The 17,087-nt window shown below is 40.2% G+C and overlaps 1 protein-coding gene and 1 long non-coding RNA gene across 2 annotated transcripts; one reads left to right on the top strand and one right to left on the bottom strand.

Annotated features, from left to right (window-relative positions):
- Window positions 1-215: 215 nt before the first annotated feature.
- Window positions 216-4,144, bottom strand: LOC115693362 (cysteine-rich receptor-like protein kinase 44). The gene is made up of 8 exons (XM_056305867.1): window positions 3,295-4,144; window positions 2,553-3,082; window positions 2,185-2,298; window positions 1,901-2,103; window positions 1,527-1,737; window positions 1,126-1,363; window positions 785-935; window positions 216-697 (listed from the first exon to the last, which is right to left on the bottom strand). Exons 1-8 carry the CDS (start codon window positions 3,558-3,560, stop codon window positions 389-391), a joined length of 2,022 nt encoding a protein of 673 aa, XP_056161842.1. The 5' UTR covers window positions 3,561-4,144; the 3' UTR covers window positions 216-388.
- Window positions 4,145-6,851: 2,707 nt separating this feature from the next.
- LOC130135958 (uncharacterized) lies at window positions 6,852-9,222 on the top strand. Its single transcript, XR_008815088.1, has 3 exons — window positions 6,852-7,047; window positions 7,334-7,380; window positions 8,691-9,222. It is a non-coding gene; the product is annotated as an uncharacterized LOC130135958 (long non-coding RNA).
- Window positions 9,223-17,087: the final 7,865 nt, after the last annotated feature.

The following is a 17,087-nucleotide window of genomic DNA, read 5'->3' as shown; positions in this document are numbered from 1 at the left end:
GAAAAGAGGAAATCATTTTCCTCAAAACAATCAAGGATTTGGGGGTGGGGAAGGAAAATGTTTTCCCATGGAAAACATTTTCCGCCCCCGAACACCGGAAAACGCGGAAAATGTTTTCCAGAAAAATATTTTTCCGCAAACGAACACGGCCTTAATATCTGTATATTTCTATATATATAAAGAAGAGGATAAAAACTGGCTTTACATGATAACTATACAAGGTAACATGACATAAATATATTACAATTAATTAATAATATGTACAACAAGGAAGATATATGCCCAGTCCTAAAAAGATATGGAGAATAAAGAAATATCATAACTATCTCGAGCCGCATTTCCATTATATAAAAGAGAAATCAATTGAAGGCGAGTTGATGATACTTGGTCACCTAGGCGAAACATCCGAAACGCTTACACCATTAATAGTGAAGACTTCTTGACTGGGATTGATACAATAAAGTTTTTTCGCATCTCTCCCAACTGAGAATGCAGGCTGCGATGGTGGGTTGAGTGTGATAGTATCGCCTCCTAGAATATGAACCATGAGTGACATAGCCGGTCGATCTGCCGGGTCTTCTTGAACGCATAATAGACCGATGTGTATGCATTTTAGCACTTCAACTTCATCACATGACTCTTTGATTAACGGATCAATAAGTTCCAACCCTCGACCTTCGGACCACAACTTCCATGCCTGTTATTTAGCAAGGAAAATAAGCAAGGATAGCCGCATGAAATTTTTGAATTTCATATTAAAATGGGATGGTGACTAGGAACATACAAAAGTGAGAAGGCTTTCACAATGCTCTTGAAGATGAAAACCGTTGTTCTTTTGCCCGCTTATTATCTCTAGCAAGAGAACTCCAAAACTGAAGACATCTGATTTTACAGAAAAGAGTCCTACCATTGCATACTCCGGTGCCATGTATCCACTAACCATAGTTACGTGATGAAGAGCAATTAGTTGGAAGTAAGAAACAAAGAAAAGTAATTTTCTATATGAAATTTTTGAAATATGAATGTGCTCATTCTGGTGTTGTTGAGCTGATCATCAGAGTCCTTTGTTGGCCTAGTGAATCATTCGAACATGTAACGGACATAGAATGACATTAAAGCACTTACTAGGTTCCAACAACTCTGTTTGTGTTGGCCTTGTCTTGATTTACACCGAAGATCCTTGCCATTCCGAAATCCGATATCTTTGGATTCATCTCTCCATCTAGCAAAATATTGCTAGCTTTTAGATCCCTGTGGATAATTCTCAGGCGAGAATCCTCATGCAAATATAGAAGTCCTCGAGCTATTCCACAGGCGATGTTCACGCGCATCTTCCAATCTAGAGATTGCCCCTTATTTGAATCTGTCAATGATGAGAAACTCAGATGAAACTCAACTTTATGAAACTAAAATTAACTATGCCCCATATTCAAATCTATTGACAACGAGAGACTCAGTTGAAACTCAACTTCATAAAACTAAAATTAACTAGCTAAACAATTCATAGCATCAGCTAAAGCTCAAACCAAAAAGGAAGACATCCAGGCTTTTGTTGGGCATGTATTCATATATCAAGAGTTTTTCTTGTTCTTCCAAGCAGCATCCCAATAATCGGACGAGGTTCCTATGTTGTAGTTTGGCAATCAAGATGACTTCATTCTTCAACTCGATAAGTCCTTGGCCTGAGGTTCTTGAAAGCCTCTTAACTGCAATTTCTTTTCCATCTGCCAATGTGCCCTGAAACGGCATAAAGCGGTTGTCAAATCCCTATGTGAGAATTACTAATGATAAGCAAATTCGATTCAATTCATGTTATGGATAACGATTCTGCCAGTTTGCTACCATTAGAAGATTTTCCCAATTTCCCCATAAATTGGTGTTGAGTCACTAGAATGCTTACCTTGTACACTGGGCCAAACCCGCCTTCCCCAAGTTTACATTCATTAGAGAAGTTTCCTGTGGCTGCCCGTATGATGTCTAATCGTATCAAAGATAGTTCTTGAGAAGCCACCGGCTTTCCTCCTTGAGAGTTTTCCTTTGAAAATTCTTCTCCAATCTCTTGTCTCAGATGAAGTAACTGAACCTCTTGGCTGTTTTTCTTCTCTGAGATCCAAGAGCTACTCTCGTAAGGTGAAGGTTAGAAGATGGTCATTCCAATGGCAAGCAAGATGAATTTACTTATACCTTTCTTCAATCTCTTTCTCTTCTTCAAAAAAATGCACAAACCCACGATACTTATTAGTAAACACGATCCAATTACTGAGATAACAATTGCAATCCATGGAGCTCGTTTGACCCCTGTCAAGATAGAGAAATTCCTTGCATCTAAACATACCACAAAATCTGCAGATCTATTTTTCACCAATTGTAAATAGTACCAAGAACTCGGTGAAAGCAAGAGAGTATGATCATAGTTTAGATCCTAAAAGCAAGTCAAGTGCATTATGATACACAAAACAGCTTATATTGAGAATGAGAAGCAATGGAATGATACCATTATACGCTTACCATGACAAATTGAGTGCACATTTTGAATAATATATTACTCATACCTTTAGTGCCAAACTCAGTGCTGGTTTTGTTAGTTAAAGGTTCCCCAGAAAAACGATACAGTTCGTACCGCATATTACAACTTGGCTGAAAAATTCTCGCACCTCCCCTTTTATAATTAAGAACGGTAGGAAACTGTTTGATAGCAGAAAGCAAGCAACTCCTACAAGCTGACTTTGATATGTCGGGGGTACACTGTGCAAGCTGATGCAGGGTCACTGAACTTGAGACATTAACGTTTATGGTCGCGTATAAGCTTTCTGAGGAGATCGCCAAGTCCGTCACATTCCTCGCCAAGTCCGTCACTTCCGCATCAAAGTCCTCATTATTGAAGGTAGCTGAAACATCCGCAGGGTTGACAATGAAAATAACCGGCTCTATCTCCATGATAGAGAAGAACGACCTGTAAGAGTAGCGCACGAGACACTCATCATACCATATGATCGCCTCTTTCTGTCCTGGACATCTTTCTATGATGGTGCTGGTTGCTGTACCGATGCAAGAATGACAGAGATTGGCAGGAACATCCTCTCTAAAGAGGAATAGTAAAGTTGCATCAGTAGTCAGTTAAATCTGCATAGTAATTTGATCACCGTACTTTGTAGAGGATTTCAATTAAGACCAATATATCAGGTCCATTTTAAATCCTAGTCCCGAGTGAGCCGATTCCAGAGACTATAATGATTGAATTGAAAGGTATTACTCCAAAGTTGAAATTTCTGGTATCTTTCGCATGTGATTTACCTGCAGAGGAAGAGACCATAAACTTTGTCTGGATCTTCACCTTCCGTCGTGTTGTAGAAACCGTAAATGGGTCCTTTGTTGTCAAGCCCCCCGGAGAGGAGGCGGTCGAGGTTGTCCTGAAACTTGCTATAAGCAGCGTAGTTGCCCTTATCTGCGCACCTCTCTTGAAGATATGTCTGTGCACTGACAGGAGTGCCTGGGATGAAGAGGATCAGGCATGAAATCCAGAAAGCGAAGGAAACGTTTCTCGGTGCATCGATAATCATCTTTTCTTGAACTTGTAAAGAACTCTAGTACAATAAGAGTAATTCAAAGATGGCCACGGACTTTCTTTCCACTCGAGAGGAGTAAGATTATAAGCAACTTCTGGAGGGCGAGGTAAAGAAATTGATCAAGAGCCGAAGTTTTGCAGCTGCTCTTCCTAATGGCGGGGTTAGCAAAGACGAATTATTTCCACGTTTCGTATTCAACAGAGACGATCCAATTGGCTTCTTTTTCCCAGAAGAAGGACGAACTTTCGTGGCGTGCCCTGCCTAACCCAAAGGCCCGACAATGACTCGACAATGGTTATAAAATGTGGAAATGGTGGGTGATGGCTATGAAACTTTTGACCGCCATCAAGAAACGCCGTAAAATCATCAGCTCATGAATCGTCTTCATCAAGCACCAGCAAGAAACGCCGTAAAATCTTTCCTTCTCAGATCATTCGTCGTTTCTGTCGTCTCGATCTCATTGAAGGCGACGAGGGGTCCCTGTCAGGGTGTGAATACTGAGAACTAATAGAAGTCAAGGCGATAGCAGCAGCGAACTTGACTCCCAGAAAACCGAGCAGCTCCTTTTAAATTCGCCGTCTGGTTTCGCATCGTGGGATCCAATTGGAATGAATTATCGTGCTATAAAGTCCTCAATTATTTTATCCAATCGTTTCCTTTTTTTTCTCTTTTTTTCGACCTTTGAGTTCTTGACTTACTCTTTCAGTCTTCATGGGCCTAACCCCTTGTAAGTCATGAATTCTCATCATGTCAAATGTGATAAGCCCAAATAAAGCCAAGCCCCATTGAAAGATTTACGTACATGTACTTCTATGATGAAGGGACTTTCTCATCATGTCACATGTGGTGAGCCCAAATAAAGTTCGGAGCCTTCAACATTAGATCGAAAGGGAAAAAGTCACAACGAGATTTGTTAAATGACCAAGATTTATCGCATTTCAATTCAATAGTGAAAGTTTATACAAACACCATACCTCTTAGGAACCATTATATCACCTCATATAAATTATGTTTTGCACAATTGATTTTAATTTTAAAAATTGTAACTATATCTATATCAATGACAAGAGAGATGACTTGTTTAATCAACAAATTACATAGCACGTACAGCAAAAATAAATACTAAAATAATGATCCTTTACAAGCTAGACAATCAGTTGATAGTTACGTAACCTTTATATTACACAAGTCACGTTTGTCACTATTCATTTGGTTGTTGCTTGATTTCTAAAATGGTAAACTTTTTGACTACTTATAATTTCTATTTAATAGTTCCAACCACGATACACCCGCACAAGACATTTATTATTTAATTACTAAGGGTTCGAACTATTGTTGTAATTACTTCGAACGATGCACATTACTTGCACAGTATCACGTAGACATCATTCCTTAAACGAGGAGCATGGCTCCCAATTAAAGTTTTTATTGGACCAATTAGCAAGCTTTTGTTTTCAAAATTATTGTGCATATTGCATGGACAACAAAATCACCATCTACCACCACATAAAGCTTAAGAACACGGCCCAATTCCCTAAAAAACCTCAAATTTTAGCTTTTGTCCCAATTATATCCCAAACTTTTTTTTGTCTCATAAAAAACCCCAAACTTTTACTTTTGTCCCAAATCTACCCAGTTAACTTTTCGTCCAATTTTTTAATATTACTTTTTATTTTTTCGAATTTTTTTATTTTTTCTTTTCTTTTCTTTTTCCTTTCCTTTTCTTTTTTTTTTGTTTCACCTTCTGGCCGGTCACCGATCCGACGATTGGCCAGAGGCGGGGGCCGGCGGGGCCGACCTCGCCAATAGACCGGCGGGGCCGAGCCTCGCCGCCCACGACGAGGCTCGGCCCCGCCGGCTATTGGCGAGGTCGGCCTCGCCAGCGGCCGGCGTGGCCAAGTTCTCGCCGAGATCGGCGAGGCTTGGCCCCCGCCAGGCCGGCGAGGTCGGCCTCGCCAAGCAGCTGGCCGAGGTCGGCCGAGGCCGAACCTCGCCGTTCTTGGCGAGGCCGACCTCGCCCGGTGCCGACGGGGGCCGAGCCTCGCCAGATCTAGCGAGAACTCGAGCCATCTTGGCGGCATGGCCCGCGCGCTTCGGCCTCGTCGGCGTGGACTCGGCCGACCTCGCTAGGCGGCCGAGGCCGAGCCTCGCGGCCCGGCCGACCTCGCCGGCCCCGCTTCGGCCGGTCGCCGGACCGGCGACCGGTCAGAAGGTGAAACAAAAAAAAAAGGAAAGGAAAGGAAAAAAAAAAAGAAAAGAAAAAATAAAAAAATTCGAAAAAATAATATTAAAAAATTCGACGAAAAGTTAACTTGGTAGATTTGGGACAAAAGTAAAAGTTTGGGGTTTTTTATGAGATAAAAAAAAATTTAGGATATAATTGGGACAAAGACTAAAGTTGGGGATTTTTTAGGGATTTGGGCCTTAAGAACGTCGTAAATACCACAACTTTTTCAAATTTTTGACCGCCATCTGACTATAGAGTCAACGGAGAATTCAAACTCATCCACTCACGAATCGTCTTCATCACGTGCCGGCAAGAAACGCCGTCAAATCTGTCCTTTTCAGATCATTCGTCGTTTCTATCGTCTCGATCTCATTGAAGTAAAGCACTAGTAAGCACGTGACGAGGTGTCCCTGTCACGTGTAACATTGGTTTTGCATTGTGGGAATTGATTCGACAACAGAAATTTTCTTTTGCCCCAGTTTCCTCGAAAATCTCTTTTTGCTGTGCTTCTCTCTTTTCTTTTTGGGAAAAGCTTAGATGACGGCTCTGTCAGTCTTACAATATTGACGGAGCCTCATCCACCTTTTGTTTTATGCTTGAAATTTGGAAACTTCTTCATCCGGTATGCAATGAATTTGTCCTTTTTGCTTGAGTGATTGTATCTGTAAATTACAGCTACCTCTCGAACTGGTGGCCCGCCGTCCAGGAAATGAAACGTGCGGCCATGGTTGCACCGTTACCAATAAAAAGTAATGGCACGGTTATCCCAGCAATGTCCTTTCTTTTTCCGATCGATGTCATAATCATGTGGACCGCCATGATGTTGCCATGCTGATGAAGTCCTTGACATTTATACCTCCTTCTGAATTCCACCTTTTAAATAGTCTAATTAGGTAATTGTTAGCGCATAGTTATTCAATTTAATAATCTGATTGAACTCAATTATTAAAGTAGTGACAATCAGGGATCCAATTAGAAGGAATTATGGTGCTATAAGGGCCTCAATTAGTTTGACATGTCGTTTCCTTTTTTCTTTTTTCAAACAATGTGCGCTTGACTTACTCTTTCGATTTTCATGGGCCTAGCTCCTTATGAGTGATGGATTCTCATCATGTTACACGTGATGAGCCCGAATAAAGTCCAACCCTACTTAAAGATTTACATACGTGAACTTTTATGCTGAAGGGACTTTCCCATCACGTTACATGTGATGGGCTCATATAAAGTCTGAAGCCTTCAAAATTAGATCGAAAGGTAAAATGTCACAACCAGATTTGTTGAATGACTGATATTTATTGCATTTCAATACAACGTGAAAGATTATACGAACTCGATACCTCCGAGAAACCATTATATCACCTCATATAAATTATGTTTTGCACAATTGATTTTGATTTTAAAACTTGTAACTATACCTATATCAAGGCCAAGAGAGATGACTTGTGTAATCAACAAAACGTATAGCAAAAATAGATACTAAAATAATGAACTTTTACAACATAGACAATAAGCTAATAGCTACGTATCCTTTTGATTGTAGGTCACATTTGTCACTGTTCATTGGGTTGTTGGTTGATTTCTAAAATGGTAAACCTTTTGACTACTTGTAATTTCTATTCAACAGTTTCAACTACGATACTCCCACACACGACTTTTTTATTTATTTTCTAAGGGTTCGAACTATTGTTGTAATTACTTGAAATGATGCACGTTACTTGCACCATGTCACGCAGACATCATTCCTTAAATGAGGAGCAGGGCTCCCAATTAAAGTTATTATTGGGCCAATTAGCAAGCTTTCGTTTTCAAAACTCTTGTGCATATTGCATGGACAACAAAATCACCATCTACCACCACATTAAGGCTTTTTGATATATATATTTATAGGGATTAGAACATCACAAATGACATAACTTTTTCATAGTGCTCATTTGAGTACTATAACTTTTTTCTTGATCACTTGAGTGCTATGACTTTTAAGAAACGGTCACTTGGTGCCATAACTTTCAATTGATCACTTGAGTGCCATTACTTTTTAAAACGTTTTCCATGAGCAATGGAAATCTAAAGTTGCGTCACTTGTGGTGAACATTGTTTAAAAGAGGATGGATTGGTAGTAACTCACTCATTCTATTTTTCCTATTTGTTAAGGAAAACTGAAAAAAGATTAAGGCAACACCAGCATAATTTCACACTCATGGGTTTGATATATTTTGCGAAGAAGGAAAAGCAAAGTTGTTATTAAGATACTTCAATTTCATCATATTTTTCCTTATTCTTTTCTTTATGCTTTTAATAGATGCTTTGGATGGATGGTTCTTTCATAGATTTTCAAATGCTTGCACTATTATGTTAATTCTGACCCAGACGAATTCGGATTTGTTGCTTTACATTTTAATACTACTAGGAACTCATAATCTTGCTTAGTTTTTTTCTTTTTTACTGGGGATCCTTTTGTCACAAATGCCTATTGTAAAGCATGAGGCATTTCAATAAGAAGTATTTTTAGTCCTTTAAGCTATGCATTATGCATAAACGATATCAATGAAGGAAGAATTGGATGACGTAGCCCCTGTACTTTGTGGAAAAGTTGAATAAACGTTTTGGGCTTCTTGATTGCCACAGTTCCCGTTTGAGTTTGACCTCCTATTCAATGCTTGTTAGCATAGCATTCAGCATGGACAATTTGCATTGTTTAGACAAGTATTTCCTAGGAACAAGATTACATTCGTTTGATGTACTGTCTGTTATCGCTCATCAAGAATTTACTGCATGTTAATTTAATCTTTTGATTTAGAGCTGGCTTAATGAGAATCTATTCTATTCATATTTCTATATGCAGATATAAAATGCCGTTGCTGTTGCTAAAATTTTGAATGCTACTCTTATTTTACCAGTATTAAAGCACGATCAGATCTGGAAAGATCAAACGTAAGGCGTCTGGACTTTAATGCCTAGGACAGGGAGTTCATCATTTAGGGGAACACCTTTGCTGCACAACGAGGTTTGCTTCAGGCTTTTCTGATGCCTAGGACAGGGAGTTCATCATTTAGGGGAACTCATTGAATTATTCTATGCATTTTCTCTTACCAACCCTTGAAATTGTATTTACACGAGCACTTTTCTCCAGTCATCAAGTTAGTCTAAGTTACTGTATGTTAGACATCTCAATGGCTTCGCACCAGGCTTCAGCTCTATTAGGAAAATTTTTCCACATAAAACTTCAAATAGTTGATCAGTGGACATGGCTCGACTCCCCCAGCATAGAATTATCTATGTATTTTCTTAGTCATGCATCATTGACCAGTTACGTCAGTAACCAATTGCATATTCTTAGATAAGATGACATCTTGTGAAGAAATTTGGATGACAACAAAGAAGATGGAGTTATGGATGAACTTTTATTTGCTTTAATGGGTATCATGGAACTTCTTGCGTGCTTTTCAATAGATCATTTCATATCCATATAGGAAATTTGAGGATATTTTTTATGTGGATCATTTTAATGATTATCTGAAAGACGATGTTCGGATTGTGCGCGATATCCCCGAGTGTTTTACTGATAAGTCAGAGCTGTTTACAAGCATCAGGTCTGATGAGGATATGTTTTGCTGCTTCCGAATCATTACTGCCAGTTAAACATGTTGGTCACTAATTCAAAGAAGTATTGCATATAGGGGATACAAATTGTTTGTGAAGGTGCATGTCGGTCTCTTTTTTTTCTACGTGTATCGGACATGCACGCACAGACGTGCACATTGCTCATATGGAGACTGCTATAATGGTTGCTTCTAAGTTTTGTTGTAAAAGAGGTTGCTTTTGTTGCAAAGTTGGCAGATGACAGATCATGAATACTGGAAACTATGGCTTTGTTTTTTTCAGTTTAATAAGGAAGTCAATAAAAATGTGGCCGCGCAATATTCCTGTACTGCTACGAATGCATGTGCTGACTCTTTTTATTTAGTCTTACAGTTGTTAAGTACTTGATTAGCGTGGCTTATGATGTGAATAGGGTGATGGTCCATCAGCATGTCCTTGATTTGGATAAGCAGTTTATGAGGAAAAAGTATCATTTGAATTTCCTCTGTTGAAAGCCTCTTAACTGCAATTTCTTTTCCATCCGTCAACGTGCCCTGAAACAGCATAAAGTTAGTAGTGAAATTCCTGTTTGAGGATTACTAATGATAGCCTAATTCAATTCAGTTCATGTTACGGAAAATGACTGCCAGTTTGCTACCATTAGAAGATTTTCCTAATATTCACATAAGTAGGAGTTATAGTCACTAAATTGCTTACCTTGTACATAGGACCAAACCCACCTTCCCCAAGTTTGCAATCATTGGAGAAGTTTCCTGTGGCACATACGACATCCAATCGTATCAGAGAGCATTCATGAGAATCCACCAGTTTTTCTCCTCGGCAGTCTTCCTTTGGTAACTCTTCTCCAATTTCTTGTCTCAGATAAGGTAAAGTTTGAAAAGATGGTAATTCCAGTGGCAAGATGAACTCATTTATACCTTTCTTCAATCTCTTTGTCCTCTTTAAATAAATGCACAAATCCACGATGAATATTTGTAAAGATGACCTAATGACTTTATGGTGATCCGTGGAGCTTTTCTTCGTTGGACCCCTGTTCAAGACAAAGTAATTCCCTGCATCTGATCATACCACATATCTGCAGATCTTTTTTCACAGGGTGTAAATCATACCAGGAACTTGGTGGAAGCAAGGGAGAATTATCATAGTTTAGATCACAAAAGCAAGTCAAGAGCATTAAGATACGCAAAACAGCTTCTAATGAGAATGAGAAGCAACGGAATGATACCATTATACAAATACTATGACAAAGTGAGTGCACATTTTGAGTTTTATATAAGTTATTCCTTCAGTGCCGGAATCAGTGCTGGTTTTGTTAGTTGGAGAAGGTGTTGGTGCTTGTCCTCTAGGTTCCCAAATAAAAAGGATACAGTTTGTACATACATTACAACTCGGCTGAAATACTCTCGCACCTTGCCTTCTGTCGCTAATAAAGGTAGGAAAATGATTGATTGCAGAAACCTAGCAACTCTTACAATATAACTTTGATAAGATTGGTGCGCTCCGCAAGCTCATGCAGTGTCACTGAACTCGAGACATTGACCTTGATGGTCGCATATAAGCTTTCTGAAGAGTTTGCCAAGTCCATCACGTTCCTGAAGGTTTCCACCACAATCTGGAGGAACTTGTTGGGATCTGGTACATTCATAAGGTTGTACAGTTCGAAGTATGGTGTTGACTCCATGATAGAGAAGAACGATCTGTTGGAGTAGAGCACGAGACAATCCTCGTACCATATGATCGCCTTCTTTCTCTCCTGGACATCTTTCTAAGATGTTGCTGGTGGCAGAATCAATGCAAGATTGACAGCCACTGGCGGCAACATTGCCTCTACAGAGGCATAGGAAAGTTGCATTAGGAGTCACATAAATCTGGCTACTAATCCTCCGGTTGGTGTTGGATTGTCGTACTTTTTAGAGGATTTCAACTAAGGCCAATGTATCAGGTCCATCATAAATCCTAGTATCAAGTGAGCCGATTCCAAAGATCATAACGATTGAATTGAAAGACATTACTCAAAAGTTGAAATTTTGGATATCTTTTCCAAGTGATTTACCTGCAGAGGAAGAGATCGTAAACTCTGTCCAGATATTCACCTTCCGTCGTGTTGTAGAATCCGTAAATGGGTCCTTGGTTGTAAAGCCGCCTCTAGAGGAGGCAGTTGACGTTGTACTGGAACTTACTATAATCAGTGCAGTTGCTCCTACCTGAGTACCACGGGTAAAAATATGACTGTGAACTGACATGTGTTCGGGATGAAGAGGATCAGACATGAGATCCAGAAAGCTAAGGGAATTTTTTCCGGGGTGTCTGGCGTTGACATTCATTTTGATCTTTCAAATTTGGAGAGAACTCAAGTACAATAAGAGTAGTTCAAAGACGGCCATGGACTTTCAACTCGATAGGAGTAAGATGGTAAGCAATTTCTGGGGTGAGAGGTAAACAATTCTGTTTAATATCAATTTCTGGTATTGCGTTTGTTGAATTTGCTCAAGAACAAGTTTTCCAGATGCTCCCCCTGATGCCGGGGTCATCAATGACGGATTAGTCCAATTTTCAAGTTCTGTAATCATGAGAGACTACCCAATTGCCTTCTTTTCCCAGAAGAAATGAGGATGAACCTTGCTGGCTTGCGCTACCTAACAAAAAAGCGGGTTGACTGGAAGGCTGACAAAGACTTGGCGGTGGTTATCAGTTAGAATCTGGAGGGCTTGCGCCCGTTCGTCTCCTTCGTTTAAGACCATGATTTGAAACACCATACTTAGGTATTTCTCTTGGGGTCACCCAAGTGCATAGAATGCACGTCTCCGTTAAATTATCCGGTTTGTGTGGGACGGATAACCGCCACATCTGATGTGATTCGCTTGAGAGGAGCAAGATTGGGCATGTCTTTGTCCCAAAAAAAAAGGCCAAAAGGAAACGATAGTACATGTTGATGCAGATGCAGATGCAGATGACGGGACTAAGAAGATTGATCCCATAAGACTCCGCTGCTTCTCATGTCTTGAAGCTCGGAGATATTGATTCTTGCTCTTCGAAAGTCCACGGTCGAGAGCTCTCAATGTCTTTTCGATGTTCTTCTAAGTGTGTGTCATTCGCTTCGAATATCCATCAAGCTCCGTAACTTTTGCTTAAGTTCAATGAGCATATTACAGGTCTGTCATTATCCTAAGGATTATTGTTGGCAAATGATAGTAGAAAACCATTCTCTTCCATATTGTTTTGATGGATACTGAAAGAGAACATATAGAGTAGGATGCTGACTATTTTGACCCTGATATTGTTGCTCCGAAATAGTAACTACTTTGTATGGACGCTACTGAGCAATGGACTTGATTAATGGGTGGGCTTGGCTGGATTTGGTAAGCCCGTTGGGCAGGCTTAGACAGGTCTGGTCAGCAAGTGGGCCTCAGCTGCACAAGGGCATTGAGGCCCAGCCCATTCCGCCCTTATATTTATTGAGAGATATTTACAAAATGTGTTTCATTGAGGGAAACAACCAAATGCATACCACACTATTGAACCAATGACTATTGCTGACACCTAAATTTTGTCTAACCATCTAGAAATTAATTGCATAAAAAAATTAAGGATTAATCTTTAACCCCTAAGCAAAAATATAAAAATTAAATTGCATGCATTTTAATCGGACCGGTGGTAGTGAATGGACCCAAACCAATCACATGGACTATGCTCGCATAGCAAAGAAATTCGGCTAGTGTCGCAACCTACCCTCGGGGTCCTAGGTTCGGCTAATGAATTATTAAGCCTAGAATTAACTCGGACTCTTCTAAACCAATACTAATTCGCAATTTATGGTTCAAGTTCTTAACATACAAATGATTTTCAATTAAGAGTCGCCACTAATTAGTTTATAGTGAGTCGATTAGAAACCAAAATAAAGTATTGGGAGATATACTTTATTCCTATAAACTAGAGATTATGAGTACGGGGACTTGATTACGCTAGATTATTTTAACGCCCTTTGACTACCTTTTTTTTCATGAAAATATTTTAGCAAGCAGCTAGGATTATTTTTATTATCTCCTAATGTGTGAGGTGCTAATGCGGGTATGCAAACGACCAAATGAACACCCAATAATCAAAGTATTAAATGAATTGCAAGATAAGGAGAATGTACATACTTTGAAGCAACGTAAGCATCTGCAATATTATTTACACTTTTACATCATCATCCCTAATATAATTTCTAATTAACAAGCAATTCCACTCAATGTAATTTTTGGGTTTTCTCTTGATTATATGAAAACTAACCTATATGCAATGACGTACAAAGTATGACATGCAATTAAATAAACATAACATGCAAGCTACATGACATGCAATTAAATGACCTAACTCTAATGATGGACATATGATATACTTTTGTATTTTTTTTATTAAAATCCGTAATTAAAAAATCCTGTTATCTAAACATGCCATTTTAAACTAAAGAAAGTAGATTAACGGCAAAAGGACACCAGAAGTGCCATAAGTTGTGTACGGCGGACACTTTGATGTCATAACTTTTTTTTGGAACACTTTGGTGCTAACTTTTTTTAAAAACGATCACTTTAGTGCCAATGCTGATATGGTTTGCCGGAAATCCTACGTGGCGCTGACATGGCTCGCCGGAGAGGTCCAGTCAGCATTAAAAATAAAAAACGACGCCGTTTAGTTCGCTGACGTGTATTTTTTTAGAAAAATAAAATTTAAATTATATTAAAATAATTTAAAAAATAAAAAAAAGGAAAATACCACCAAAAATTCCAAATTATGACACTTGTGATAATTTACCCTGAACTTTTTTTTTTACACGAAAAATCCCAAATCATGCCATTTGTGACAAGTTTACTCTGAACTTTTTTTTGTGATACTAAAAACTCCAAATTATACTCATTGTGATACATTTACCTCACAATACTTTAACCCAATGATATTTTTGTCTTTTTCCTTTTCTATTTTTTTAATTATTTTTTTCTTTCTTCTCCGGCGAGGGCAACCCCGCCGGCGTCGGCGAGATCGCCTCGCCGACGTTCGGTGAGGGCGGCCCTCGCCCGACGCCGGCGAGGGCGGCCCTTGCCGGTGTCGGGCGAAGGTCGCCCTCGCCTGAGTCGGGCGTGGGCGACCCTTGCTCGCCCAGGCGAGGGCTTCCCTCGCCCGACGCCGGCGATGGTCGCCCTCGCCGGCCCCTGACTGGGCGAGGGGAAGTAGCAGGTAAGGGCTTGTTGCCGCCCCACCACCGCCGGCCGGGCGAGGGCTTCTGTCGCCCGACTCAGGCGAGGCTTGCCCTCGCTGGATCTGGCGAGGGCGACCCTCGCCGGCGTCGGGCGACCCTCGCCGGCGTCGGGCGAGGAAAGCCCTCGCCAGGGCGGGCGAGTGTCGCCCTCGCTTGAGTCGGGCGTGGGCGACCCTCGTCGGCCCGGGCGAGGGCTTCCCTCCCTCGACGTCGGCGAGGGTCGCCCTCGCCAGATCTGGCGAGGGCAGCCCTCGCCTGTCGCCGGCGAGGGTTGCCTTGCCCAGATCTGGCAAGGCCGCCCCTCGCCGGCCATGGGCAAGGCCGTCCTCGGCCAGCCCTTCCCGGGCATCGTCGGTGGTCGGGCCGGCCACCGGTAATCGGGTGACGAGGGTAGAAAAGAAAAAAAAGAAAAGAAAGGAAAAAGGAAAGAAGAGGAAAAAAAAAAGAGGAAAACAATTATTTAAAATAAAAAAGCTGACTGTACCGCTAGAAAATTTTATTTAAAATAAAAAATGCTGACTGTACACGCTGACTCATCCTCCGGCGAGCCACGTCGGCGTCAAAAATTAATAAAAAATGCCACGTCGGATTTCCGGCCAAATTGGCACTTAAGTGATCTCTTTTTTTTCCTTCCGACTTGGCACCAAAGTGTTCCGAAAAATAGTTATGGCACCAAAGTGTCCGCCGTACACAACTTATGGCACTTCTGGTGTCCTTGTGCCGTAGATTAACCTATTCTAGGGTATTGTTTTTCGTATTTTCTTATTGAAATTTGGAATAAATAAATAACGTAAATTAAACATGCAATCTATCCTACAAAAGATAATTTAACTTATTATAAAATGAGTTCATTTTGGTATTTTTCATGAAAATTTGGAATTAAAAATTACCCTAAATAAACTACCTAGATTAGGATAATATCTAAATTAAACTAGGAAAATGTTGGAGAAACATCTTCAAATGAATTTTGATGATACCTAAACTATCCTTAGTATAATATCTATATTGTCTAAGTGCATATATATTTAAAGGACTGAGTGATACTTATAATGTTCATCATTGAAAAAAAGATCACAAGACTATCCTTGAAGGATCATATAAACAGCATCATTGATCTCAAAGATCAGCTAAATGACGATCTCTTAATTCAAGTTGAAGAGATCTAGCAATTGGTAATGTTTGGGTAACGGTTCATTTAATATGACTGTTGTGGTCACTATTGTAGCCGTTGGGACTAGACAAGTATAGCAGAGGACCCGATAGAAAGGAGAACAGTCAATCTGACAGGTAGTTAGAATCGCAGCTACAGTACAGCAGCAGAAGCTATTTATGGAAAGCTTGCAGAAGTTCAGGAATAGGCTGTATAGGCAGTCACTTTCGAGGACAGTAGTACTAACGACTCTAATGGCTACCTTAGCTCTCCCAAACATCAGCAACGACTAGTTTAAAGATGCATATAAAAAAGAAGGTCCTTGAAGCCAACAAGTTTGAGAGAGAATAGTGAGCTTGTAATTCTCTGAAATTCACTTCTTACTATATACTGAGCTAAAAGCTCCTATCTATCGAGAGCACTTGCTATATTGTAATTGTGTTGAAATGTCAAGTGTACCAAGCGATAGTAGCATTGACCTCTTGGTAGTGCGATCTACAAACTGATAGGAGTGATGCTTGCTGAGTGTAACTTGATTAACAAATTACTAGTGCAATCCAACCTAACTTGTGGCTGTTAGTGGTGAGAGTGGACGTAGGCTTGGAATCAAAGCCGAACCACTACATCCTCGTGTGCAGTTGCTGATTCCTCTGTTCATCATTTCCAGCATACATACATTGTTTCTTGCACATCCGGTGAAACCTGATACTTACTTATTTCATGCTATTTCCCGCAAAAGTTTAAAATCTTCCAAAGCAACCTATTCACCCTCCCTTTAGGTTGCATAGTTAGTCCCATCAATTGGTATCAGAGCCTTGTTGCTCGTTTTGTGAAGTGTATTTCCTCCGAGTATAAAGATCTTCTCTTATGGCTAACTTTGGTGGTTTTATCACTAGCGATACTCTTTCTCCTGATAGACCGCCTTACTTTGATGAAAGCAATTATAGCTACTACAAGAACATAATGCAAGCCTATCTTGAGGCAACTGATCTTGAAATATGGGATGTAATCCAATATGGCAAGGAAGTACCTGCACCTGCTGCTGCTCAAAGAGCTGGTCAAGAAGCTCCGGCAGAAAATACCGCTCCCAATGCTCTTGCAGCACAAAACTTAGATAAAGCACGAAGAAGAAGAGCAGCACATAATGCTAAAGCTAAACATCTTCTATATTGCTCTTTATCTATGATTGAGTATAATAAGATTTGCACATGTGTCACAGCTAAAGAAATCTGGGATCTACTGGAACTCACATGCGAAAGAACTAACAGAGTAAAGGAGACAAAGGTGAACATTCCCCTTGAACAGTAT

This window comes from Syzygium oleosum, unplaced genomic scaffold (assembly GCF_021117445.2).
Source record: "Syzygium oleosum isolate NSW1041296 unplaced genomic scaffold, Sole_v2.1 Sole_v2.40, whole genome shotgun sequence".
Lineage (NCBI taxonomy): Eukaryota > Viridiplantae > Streptophyta > Magnoliopsida > Myrtales > Myrtaceae > Syzygium > Syzygium oleosum.
This window is presented reverse-complemented; position numbering and strand designations above follow the sequence as displayed.

Excerpts from the sequence above, each read along its gene's own strand:
- LOC115693362 (XM_056305867.1), bottom strand. The coding sequence starts at position 3,560 with ATGATTATCGATGCACCGAGAAACGTTTCCTTCGCTTTCTGGATTTCA. Across the intron at positions 3,083-3,294 it reads TATGGTCTCTTCCTCTGCAG|AGAGGATGTTCCTGCCAATC; the intron begins GTAAATCACATG and ends ATTCCTCTTTAG. Across the intron at positions 1,364-1,526 it reads CCTGGATGTCTTCCTTTTTG|ATTCAAATAAGGGGCAATCT; the intron begins GTTTGAGCTTTA and ends CATCATTGACAG.